Below are 12,558 nucleotides of genomic sequence, written 5' to 3'. Positions count from 1 at the left end.
TGAGCACTGCTCAAGAAAATCTTGTAACCATGCAGACTAGATTCACTAAAATTCACCATTTCCAACATCAGCAAAGCCCACCATAATGGCAGTCCTACATGTTCTTAAGCAGCGACTCCCATTTACCTTTCTTTTACCTATTTCCTCAAATCTACCATACTTCCTCCTACTTGAACTGCCAGCTCTTGTTGACAATGGATAATAGACATTATAAAATATCTTTGCCAATATATGAGCAAAAAATGGTATCACTGTTTTTTTATTTGGATTTCAGTGATTCTACTGAGAATGAACATTTAAAGTATGTTTATTGGCTGTTTGTGAATTGCTTATGTCCTCTGCCATTTTTCTACTGGGTTTTGTCTTAACTGTTTTCTCTTCTTCATGTGTAAAGAATATCAACTGTCATTTTTATTAAAAATACTTTCTCCAAGTCATCATTTGCCTTTAAATTTGCCTGTAGTATTTTCTAACAAATTTACTTTTAATTTTTACATAGCTAAGTCTCAAGTTTTTTCTATATGGTTTCTCTCTTGGGAGGATGTGATGCTTAAAAACTCTGGACAATCAGAAAATACACTTAGAATTTAATATGTGATAAAGTTAGCATCTGTCAATGGGAAAATGTTAGATTATTTAATAAAATTATTTAGATTCATGTTCTTAGGTGTTTTTGTGGTTTCATTTTTACATCAAAATTTTAATCTACCTGAAGTTTATTTTTGTCCATGCTGGGGAGGAAGGATCTTATTTATTTTTCCCAAATGGTTACCCATTTATTTTATTTTTACTCAAAAAACTACTAAGTTCTTCTGTGTTTTATTTCTCTTATAAAGTTAAAATGAAAGTTGCAAGAAAATAGGAAAATAAAATGGATAATAAAATAGAAAAATAAAATGGATAATAAGGGATGGCATCTTTCAATTAAAACCTAGAACAGGATAGGGGATAAACAGGGAAAGAAAGGAATTGTAACTTGAATATTTTAAGTACAAGTTACGTGAGTTTAGAGCAGTGCATGGGTTTTGACTATTTTTGGTTTTTGTTACCATTATCAATAATTGTGCCCTGAAATGTTTTTCTCAGATATGAATTGGGCTATATTTAGGGATATTTTAACATTAAGTTGAGCTTGGAATATGATACTTTTTACAGCTTGAATGTTGCTTACATCTGCAGCCATTTCAGGTTTTTTTCAAGAATTATCTTTCTTTCATTAAATTTTAATGTTCCGTATTTTATATTAATTATATCTTTCTCTTATTCTACATCTCGTAAATCATTCAATTCTTTTAAAAAGATTCTGGCCTTATAAAGAAAACAACACTTACTCAGAATGGTCTTCATCAGCAAAGCACCCAAGCGGAAATTTTTGTTAATAAAATTTTAAGTGGATAGTAAATTTTTGGGGAAGAACAACCTTTAAAATGAAGGCATAGCCAGAAATGAACTCTTTATATGATTCCTTCTGTGCTTCTTTTTTTTTTTTAAAGATTTTATTTATTTATTTGACAGAGAGAGACACAGCGACAGAGGGAACACAAGCAGGGGGAGTGGGAGAGGGAGAAGCAGGCTTCCCGCTGAGCAGGAAGCCCGATGTGGGACTCGATCCCAGGACCCTGGGATCATGACCTGAGCGGAAGGCAGACGCTTAAGGACTGAGCCACCCAGGCGCCCCTCCTTCTGTGCTTTTAAAAAGACATATTTCTGAACTAATTCTTTATTCACCATGAAAAAAGGAAAATTCAAGGACATCATTTTATTGACAGTTGTACATTTTCCCTAACAAAGCAGTTTGAAGCACTTAAGTAGTCAAGTATGTATATTCCCTTCCTTATCAGGCTGTCTTGAAACTTTCATAACTGCAAACCTAGCAATGTCTAAAGGTAATACAATCTTCCTCTAGTTATGATAGGTTTATGTCCTAAAAATATTATAAGTTGAAAATGCATTTAATACACCTAACTTATAGAACATCATAGCTTAGCCTAACCTGTCTTAAACATGTTCAGAACATTTGCATTAGCCTGCAGTTGGGCACAATCATCTAACACAAAACCTATTTCATAATTAAAGTGTTAAATATCTCATGCAATTTATTGAATATTGTACTGAAAGTGAAAAACAAAATGGTTGTATGGGTACAGAATGGTTATCAGTTGTTTACCCTTGTGGTTGCGTGGCTGACTGGGAGCTGCAGCTTGTTAGCCTGGGGGAAAAAATCAATTCAAAATTTGAAGTACAGTTTCTACTAAATGTATATTGCTTTTACTCCATTGTAAGGTCAAAAAATTCTACGTTGAGTCGTCATTAGTTGGGAACTCTCTCTATATATCTATGCTGCAAAATACACAGTGTGTATTACAGTGTGTAATACACACTGTATTTCTCTTATTGATTTCTGAGGGTTTTAAAAAATGTGTTCTGGGTACAAATAAGCATTACAAATATTTTCTCCCAATTTTAACCTGTGTTTTCATATCAATTTAAGCTAGACAGACATTTGCTATATTCACTATTTTACTATATTTCACTATAGCGATAGGACAATTCTAATTTAAAAGTATATGATATGTCGTAAATGAAACCCAAATCAGAGGCACCTGGGTGGCTCAGTCAGTTAAGTATCCAACTGTTGGTTTTGGCTCAGGTCGTGATCTCAGGGTCCTGGATCTAGCCTAACTGGCTCCAGGCTCAGCGGGAGTCTGCTTGCCCTCTCCCTCTGCCTCTGCCCCTCCCCGCACTCACACTCACTGGTGTGTGCGCAGGCACTCTCTCTCTTTCTCTCTCTCAAATAAATAAAATAAATCTTTAAAAAACATGAAACCCAAATCAAATTAATAGGGTTAATTTACCTAGATCTCTGGGGGGAGGGGGGGAACTAAACTAAATGGTCCTTTAAATGAATTGTGACTTAAATTCTAGTATTAAGTTAGTGTTCGGAACCTCCTTTTACTGTTCAAAGTGTAGTGTATGGACCAGCAGCTTGGACCTCACTTCTGAGCTTCTCAGACATTCGAAAATCTTAGTCTAGCCTAGACCTACTGAATCAGAATATGCATTTTAACAAGATTCCCTGCTCATTCGTATGCATGTTAAAGTTTGAGAAATGCTGTTCTAGATAAATAGTTTGAGTTTTACATTATTCCCTACAGATTGTTCTGTTCGGAAAAACAAACAAAAACAGTAATTTCAGCTAAAATGCTTTTTAAATTTTAAATAAAGTTATATGAAATAAAAAGTTGTAATTATTTGAAGTTATTTCAAACAGATGTTAGTTTGCATTTTAAGATTCATTGTGGGGCACCTGAGTGGCTTAGATGGTTGGGCGTCTGCCTTTGGCTCAGGTCATGATCTCAGGGTCCTGGGATCGAGTCCCGCATCGGGCTTCCTGCTTCTTGGGAGCCTGCTTCTCCCTTTGCCTCTCTCTTTCTCTCTCTCTGTCTCTCATGAATAAATAAATAAAATCTTTAAAAAAAAAAAAAAAGACTCATTGTGGATATTTTTATCGACTTAAAAACTTTAATTCCATAAGTAAAAATATAAGACAAGAGGAAATTTTTGGAGGTGAAGCATATGTTTTACGGCTTAGAATTTGATGATGGTTTCATGGGTGTATACGGATCTCCAAACTCATCGAATTATATACATTAAATAAATACAGCTGTTTGTTATATCAATCATACCTCAGTAAAATGATTTTAAAAAACACTTCAGTTCTATTTATTGTCAATTGCTAGAGCATACATGTATGTAGATAGGGCAAAAGGAGTCTATATATAAGATGAAGAAATGAGTTTAAAAATAGGGTTTTTGGTTTTTTTGTTTTGTTTTTTTTTTGGTTTGCTGATTTTGTTTTTATTTTTGAAAGAAGATGGGTGAGTGACCTTCTAAGAAACTACAGAACAGAAAATTAGAAGACCTTAAATGGAAGGTATTTGAAAGAATAGAACTAAAGTTTACAGTGGAATGATGTCTTAAAAACAGCTTTTGGAATTTTTATGGTGCTTCTAAAAAAGAGCACCTCTCTATATCAGGGATAAAAAGTGTCATGGTGAACAGTCACAGGAAGAATAACTGTTTAGTTTTTAGCTCTATACATTTTTTAAAAAGCGAGGTTCTAACATATGGAATGTGAAATTTTCAGTAGACTAAATGTTTTTAAAAGTGAATTTTTTATAGTTCAACTTTATCAATTGGAAAATGTACATAAAGTTATGAATTGTGTTTCATAAAGTGCTTTTGTACATTAATAATTATTAATGGTAACTTTGTTTATGAATTTTGGATGTTTTTATAAAACACTGTTGATTCTCAGTGTTTACAAATATAAACAAATATCAAATGAACTTTCTTTTTAAGTGGAGATGTAACTGACAGTACACAGATCTTAAGTGTACAGTTAGTTGAATTTTTTATTTGTATGTGCTCATTAATCTCCACCCAAATCAAGACATAAAACATTTCCAGCACCTCAGAAGGCTTCTTTATGCCTTTTCTCAGTAACCCCGAAGGTAAACCACTATCTGACTTCTATTTCCTGTTTTTGTGTGCTATTTAAATTCACATAAATAGCTTGATACAATTGAACTTTTTTGGATCTAACTCCTTTCATTTAACATAACTATAAGATTCATCCATGTGGTCTACAGTAGTTCATTTTTAAATTATTGTGTAATAATTCAATTATATAAATACACCACAGTATATTGATGGACACTATATCCATGGATTGTTTCCAGTTCTTAGGTATTGTCAATAAGGATCCTATGCATATTCTTTTTTTTTTTTTTTAAGATTTTATTTATTTATTTGAGAGAGAGAGAATGAGAGAGAGCACATGAGAGGGGGGAGGGTCAGAGGGAGAAGCAGACTCCCTGCTGAGCAGGGAGCCCGATGCGGGACTCGATCCAGGGAGTCCAGGATCATGACCTTAGCCGAAGGCAGTCGTTTAACCAACTGAGCCATCCAGGTGCCCTCCTATGAATATTCTTGTCCATGACTTTTGATGGATGTAAGTTCTCATTTCTCTCATGTGTATATACAGGAATGAATATCTGGGTGATAGGACTGATAACTTTAGTAGGTACTGCCACTCATTTTTAAAAGTGTTTGTATCAATTTAATCCACCAGAAATGTGTGAGAATTTCAGTTGTTCTACATCCTCTCCAGTACTCAATATTGCTAATCTTTTTAATTTTGGCCATTGTGGAAATTGTGTGGTAGTATTTCATTTGTGATTTGCACTTTTTTGAAGACTAATGATGTTGAACAGTTTTTCATATGTTTATTGGTTGCTGGATTACCCTTTTGTGAAGTGTATTTTGAAGTCTGTTACCCAGTTTTCTATTGGATTATCTGTATTTCTCTTATTGATTTCTGAGGGTTTTAAAAAATGTGTTCTGGGTACAAATAAGCATTACAAATATTTTCTCCCAATTTTAACCTGTGTTTTCACTCTCTTAATGGTGTATTTTGATGAACAGAAGTTCTTCATTTTAATTTTGTCCTATATCCTAACTTTTAGTCATTTAATCTTCTCCTGCCCTAGGTCATTAAGTTATCCTTACATATATTTTCTAAGAAACTTCGTTGCTTTAGCTTCTACATTTAGGTCTTTGGTCCATCTCAAATTAATTTTTGAGTATGCCGTGAGGTGTAGGAGTCAAGGTTAAAATCTTTCCCATTTGAATATCTAGTAGATCAAGCACCATTTATTATAAAGGCAAGCCTTTCCCACTGAATTGCAATGGAAACTTTGTCAGAAATTACAAGACCATAAATGTGTGGATTTGTTTTATAAAGTTTATTCTACTCCCATTGGTTTGTCTGTCCTTGCACCAATACCACACTATCTTATATGAAGTTTAACCATTAGAAATACATTTCACTTGGATGAAATTAAATTGAATTAATTAAATATTTTTCTTCTTTCAATTTTCTATCCATTATTTTTACTACATTATTATAAAATTATAAATCGTGTTTATCTGAAACTGCCATAATTCTCACTTTGCCTTTGATGTGTGATTCTGAGCTATTGCTGATCTGATAGATGTGTGTAAAATCGCTTCACAGAATGTCAGTTTGTTGAATGAAGTGAGTTCAAGTAGTACTTGTATCATTTATCATTGGCTCTGCTAACAGAGGCCTGACTTCTGCTTTAAATTTGCACAGCTTTTAAAGACCTTTAATTCAAGAGGGTAAAAAGAGGTTTCTCATCAGCTCTTATTGGTACATAAGATTTCTCTCATCGGCCTTCTGTTTTGATTGGCAATTGAAAAACTATGAATTTTTGAAAGATAATCTTTAAGGTTTTTGTTTGTTTCCAAATGATACTATTGTTTATAACTTAGAAAATTGCACATTAAACATTAGGGTCTTAGTCATACAGTGTATGTAGCTGTACTGAAGCTTCCCTGGAGGATTTGTTAATTCTTGATTATTATTTTTTCTTTTTATGAAAGGTTTTGGGAGACTGACACACACACACACACACATACACACACAAATTTCTCTGGTTTATATAGATGCCTATTTCTGTATTAAAGCTGTTAGAGTGCTGGCAAATCTTACTGATTTATACTTATCTAAAGATTCCTGAGTCATTTTTTATTTGACTAGCTTCTGTGCATTTTATATTACTTATGTATATGCATGCATGTATATGTAATACCTATATATTCTAATTAAAATTTCCAAAATTTTAAGTACACTTTAATAACAAATAGTTTAGTTTAAAACATTTGAAAGCACAAAGAACAAAATCATGGTCATCCATCCCTTGTTAATCCTGAATTAATTGCTATTAACAGGTTGACATGTTTCATTCAGTTTGGGTGATAGATTGCTCTATTTTTGTAAAATTGATATGCATAAATTCATAAGGATTCAAACCATGCAGAAAAACACGAAGATGAAAGTTTTCAAAAATTCCTTCATTTAGAAATAATTTTAAATAACCATCATTGCCATCAGTTTTTTTTTAAGATTTTATTTATTTGACAGAGAGCACAAGCAGGGGGAGTGGTAGAAGGAGAGGCAGTTTCCCTGCTGAGCAGGGACCCCAATGTGGGGCTTGGTCCCAGCACCCTGGGATCATGACTTGATCCGAAGGCAGACACTTAACTGCCTGAGCCACCACCCAGGTGCCCCTCATTGCCATCAGTTTAACATTTTATATATCTTTTTAAATTGGATGAATGAATAGAAAATACTTTTATAGGAGATGACTTCGTATTCTGGAGTCTTTCTTAATTCAATTTGAATTTAATACAAAAAAAGAAATAAAACTGAAAGAGATGTGAAACTTGAAATAAATATTTGCCATGAGAGATACTTTTCCTTCAATTTTGGCTTCAATCTTGGCTTCATGTATTTGGGGCTCTGTTGTTAAATGCACACATGTTTGTAATTGTCATGTCTTCTTAATAACATTATAAAATACCCTTCTTTGTTTCTAGTAACAACTTTTGTCTTCAGAGTTTATTTTGTCTGAAATCAGTATAGCTGCTGTAACTCTTTTGGTTTTTGTATGCAAGGTTTATCATTTCCCATCCTTTCACTTTCAACCTTTTTGTGTCTTTAAATCTAAAGTGTTTCTTTGAAGACAGCATATAGATAGTAGGATTATTCTTTTTAAAAAATCCATCTGCCACTCTGCTTTTTAGATGGCATGTCTAATCCATTTACATTTAATTTAATTGCTGATAAAGTAGTACCATTTCGCTATTCTTGTATGTCTTAACTGTTTTTGTTCCTCTGTCCCTCTATTATTGCCTTTTTTTGTGTTAATATTTTCTAGTATACTACTTTAATTCCCTTACTATTTATTTAAATATATGTGAGTGAAAGTTTGTGTGTGTAGTTAGTTTCTTAGTGGTGCCATGGGAATTACAATTAACATCTTAATTTATAACAGTTCAGGTTAATACCAACTTACTTTCAATAGCACATGAAAGTTTTACTCCTACATAGCCTAGTTTTCCTCTTCCTTTACACTATTATTATTACAAATTACATCTTTCTACATTATGTGCTCATTAACATGGAATTATAATTATTGCTTCATGCAGTTGTCTTGTAAATAAGGGAAAAAAGGAATTACAAATGGAAAGTATATTAATACTGTCTTGTATTTATCTATGTCAGAACCTTTACTGATGTTCTTTATTTCTTCATATGAATTTAAGTTATCTCTAGTGTCCCTGTACGTTAGCCTGAAGGATTTCCCATATTTCTCGTGCAACAGGTTTCCTAGTGAACAGTTTTTGTTTTTGTTTCTTGGGAATGTCAATTTCTCCGTCAACTATTCTTGAAGGATAGTTTTACTGAATATAGAAATCTTTTGTTGATAGTCTTTCAGCCCTCGACTATGCCATCCAGTGGCTTCTGGCCTCCATGTTTTCTGATGAGAAATCAGCTGTTAATCTTACGAGCTTCCTTTGTCAGAACCAGTTACTTTTCTCCTACTTTCAAATTCTCTGTCTTTTGACAGTTTGATTGTGATGTGTCTTAGTGTGGATCTATTTAAGTTTATTCTGTGTGGAGTTTGTGAGCTTATTGAATGTTTAGATTAATGTTTTGTCTTAATCACATTTGTGAAGTCTTTGTCATTATTTCTTCAAATATTCTTTCTGCACTCCTCTCTTCTAAGATCCCCATTGTGCTTACGTTGATGGTGTTCCGTAGGTATCTGAAGCTCTGAACTTTCTTTCATTTTTTTTTCTTCCAATTCTGCAGACTGGATAACTTTAATTGGCCTATCTTCAAGTTCAGTGGTCATTTATTCTGCCTACTCAAATGTGCCATTGAATCCCTATAGTGAATTTTTCATTTTAGAGATTTTCAACTACAGAATTTCCATTTGGTTACTTTTTTTTTTTTATCATTTCTATCTCTTTATTGATGTTCTCTATTTGATGAGACACTGTTTTCATACTTTAGTTCATTAACATGGTTTCCTTTAGTTTTTTGAACATATTTAAAATAGCTGATTTAAAGTTTTTGAGTAGTAACTCCAATGTTTGGGCTTCCTCAGGGAAAGTTCCTATTGACTTTTTTTTTTTCTGTGCATGGACCATATTTTTTTGTTTCTTTGCATGTCTTATATTTTTTGGTTTTGTTGCTTTTGTGAAGGAGGGGAGGATTTTCAGAGGTCCATACTTCACCATTTCTGCTGATGTCACTTATGTATTAACTTTTCTATATAAAACATTCTTAACATAAACCCAGATATTTATAAATTCTTACACCTTTCTATCTGATACAAGGCTATAATCTCTTACATGGACTTCTAAGTATGAGATTTTATAAATAAAACAAAATCTGTCTATATTAATATTATAAGTACTCAGAAAAATGTGTTTTAAAAAATTCACAGGGACGTCTTTTTGGATATCATGATGCTGGCAAGTAGGGGTAATGAACTTGGCATACTTTCCAGTTACTAAGTGCCTAGTACTCTACCAGTAGTTTAGATGCAACAATCCAACTTAGTCCTTACAGAATCTCTCTGAAGCTCTGAGAAGTTAAAGAGCTTACCCAGGACCACACAACTAGTAAATGGTAATCTAAAATGTAAAACTAATCTTTAACTTGAGTTCTTAAGATTTTAGTGGCAGTGTTATACTGTGTAGAATACAGTGTGTACTGCATTTTTGTGAAGTGTGTAGCCCATACACCAATCCCTTGAAAATTGCCTGTGGTGCTTATTGAAAGATAGATTCCTAGGCCCCAAACCTATGCATATTGAACCAAAATCTCTGAGATTTGGGCCTGGGATGGATGACGATTCTCAGTTATGTTACTGTTGGGGGAGTGGTGGTTTCTGGATTGCCTTTTTCTTATGACTTGGGCTAAAAAAAAAAAAAAAAAACAGTAATCCATTTCAAGTTTGTATAAAAATATAATTCTACAATTCAAAGACCACTAAGTTTTCTTATAATTTTTTGAATTTTGGAAGTACAAATTCTACACTGCTATGAGAAGAATATATTCTGTAATAATATAACAAAAAACTTCTGTGTCACTTTCTATGCTTATTAGTATAAGCTACTGATAAATTATAGGTTTTATAATATGTCAAAGCTTTACATCTTTTATATGTATTATTTTACAATGAATTGCATTTATTTATACATTAAAATTTAGTGGAAAAATGTAAGCAGTGGATGAACCACCCTTTATTTTAGGTTGAACTCCCACCACCTGATCTTGGACCAAGTTCTGCATTAAATCAGACACTCATGTTGTTGCGTGAAGTTTTGGCATCTCACGATTCTTCAGTCGTACCATTAGATGCCCGTCAAGCTGACTTTGTGCAAGTATGTTATAAATCATTTTTAACAATTACTTATTGCTCCCTATTATACATTCTGTTGAAATTCTGGCATTTTATAACCCATACATTTTAACAATCCTTCTCATTGATTTTTCCTTCAAATATTAAACCAGCTCTCTTTAATTTGAAAAGTATTTTATTCAGTGATGCTCATTGTAAAAAACATTATGACTACTGCACCATTTAATCTTTTTGAAATGTACTTCTGTAAGTTGGCCCCCTTCCAGTTAGTTTGATATTCGTTCTGAAGTACTGTTCACCCAAGCCTGTATCACTGATTGGGGAATAAAAAAAAATAAATTTCATTTTATTTTTCATTTAAAGGTTTTATCATGTGTCTTGGATCCTCTCCTCCAAATGTGTACTGTATCTGCCAGCAATTTAGGCACAGCTGACATGGCCACTTTCATGGTCAATTCACTATATATGATGAAGACAACACTAGCTCTGTTTGAGTTCACTGACAGACGTCTAGAAATGCTACAGTTTCAGGTAAATTTTACCATAAGATGACAGCTCACTGTGATAGAGCCTTTTTTTCTGTATATGATCTCAGTTACTGGCTTTAATCCAATTTCATTGACCTACTTTCTATAAATCCTTTGGTATAATCTGATGGAAGTCCATACACACACACTCGGTAGTTTGGATTTGTTTGGGGGAAGCTAGAATATATAATAAATACGACATTTTATTCAAACCATAGTTTGTGATGATGGAATGAAGCTTTTCTTATTGATTGGAACAGTTACTCTGTATGCAGATTTCAGTTTCTGAACTGTGAATAATATGCTATATTTTTCAAGCTTTCTAGCTAGTGCAGAAGGTGTTACAGAGGACAGATATATTTTTATCTATGTGTAAACCAGTGTTAGGCAAAACATTACAGTTTGTTATACCGGTGACTCTAGTCCTATAAGCCAAATGGTATCGCTTAAGAGTTTGTAAAGTGGCTAAAACAAAGCCATTTGTAAAATTTACCAGATACTTGGCTTCTGATTTTGAAATAGTGGATTTTGGTAAATATAATGTTTTTAAGAATAAACTCTGAATGTTCTGTGTTATTACAAGTATATAAGTAATTTGGCAGTGGCTATGGTAAAAATTCATTTGTAAAGTTTTAGGGGTTTCTGAGGAATAAGTTTTGATACATCTAAACTTGTGATATTTTCTAATTTCTAATTCCTTCTTTTAAAAGAAATATAATGAAGTATGATTAATTTTCCTTCCTTACATAACTCTTTTTTTGTGGAATTAATAAAATTCTTTTTTTTTTAATTCATTGGTTTTTACTGTATTTATCACTAATTCAACCCCCAAACTCTACCATTTGTCTAAATCTTTTCTCAAGAAGTTCAGATATATCAGGTGTTCATCAATCTCTTTTATCCCCAATTATCTGTGTTTCTTAACTATTCCATGGTCATGTTTTGCATTCCAAGGGGATAAGCCCCAGTGTGTAAGTGCCTAGGCAGCCTGTACTTACTCCATGCTTGCTGATTGGCTGTTGGCCAATGCTTGTTGCATGGGCCAGCCCAGAGTCAGTGTGAGAGAGGACTGTACAATGATGCTGATACTGGAAGATGTGGTTTATTTAGGCCCTCCAAAGAAAGTTCACCTTGTGGAGAAAAAGATTCTTGATTTTCAGAGTTTTTCTATCAGTAGTCTATTAATGTTCTTCCACTCTTACTTGCCTTCTTCCAGTGTTTCAAGTAAGGCGTTCAGGCTAGTCTGATGCTCTTTTCTTTGTGGTGACTTTTTCTGTCCATCTGGAAGCTTGTACGGATTTTCCTTTGAGTTCAGATATTTCCTCAGGATATTTTTTGGTATGTCTCTTTTTCTGTTATTTCCATTTGGATTTTGCAGAGCCATTTCAGTCTAAAGATTCAACCCTTTCTTTTGCTCAATAAAGTTTTTTACTATCTAATTAATTATCACTTTTCCATCTGTTACTTTTTATATTCTGAAGCTCCTGCCCTTAGTTGGTTTTATCTCCAGAATCTCTCTTCTGATTTCTTTTTATATCTCTTTAATTTAATCTTTCTTTGATGTTACTGTATTACTTTTCTTCTGTTCTTCTTCAGATACTCATTTGGTTCTTAGCAGTAACTCTTTCATTAAGTGTTTATATTTGCACTTCTTGTTTTTCTTTGATTTCCAGTAAGTCTAGTGACTGAAGGGCTCTAATTGTACTTTCTTGGACATTCACTTAAAA

General features: G+C 33.1%; 1 protein-coding gene across 1 annotated transcript in view; it reads left to right on the top strand.

Annotated features, from left to right (window-relative positions):
- Positions 1-12,558, top strand: part of COG6 (component of oligomeric golgi complex 6) — an 89,677-nt gene that overhangs the window by 56,279 nt on the left and 20,840 nt on the right. The window contains exons 14-15 of the mRNA XM_035003492.1: positions 10,195-10,326; positions 10,668-10,835. Of these exons, the coding sequence (XP_034859383.1) occupies positions 10,195-10,326; positions 10,668-10,835 (300 nt within the window). The remainder of the gene's footprint in view (positions 1-10,194; positions 10,327-10,667; positions 10,836-12,558) is intronic.

The sequence above is a fragment of the Mirounga leonina genome, unplaced genomic scaffold (assembly GCF_011800145.1).
Source record: "Mirounga leonina isolate KUSES-001 unplaced genomic scaffold, KU_Mleo_1.0 Mir_127, whole genome shotgun sequence".
NCBI classification, from domain to species: domain Eukaryota; kingdom Metazoa; phylum Chordata; class Mammalia; order Carnivora; family Phocidae; genus Mirounga; species Mirounga leonina.
Note: the sequence above shows the minus strand (reverse complement) of the source record. Positions and strands in the feature narration are given on the sequence as shown.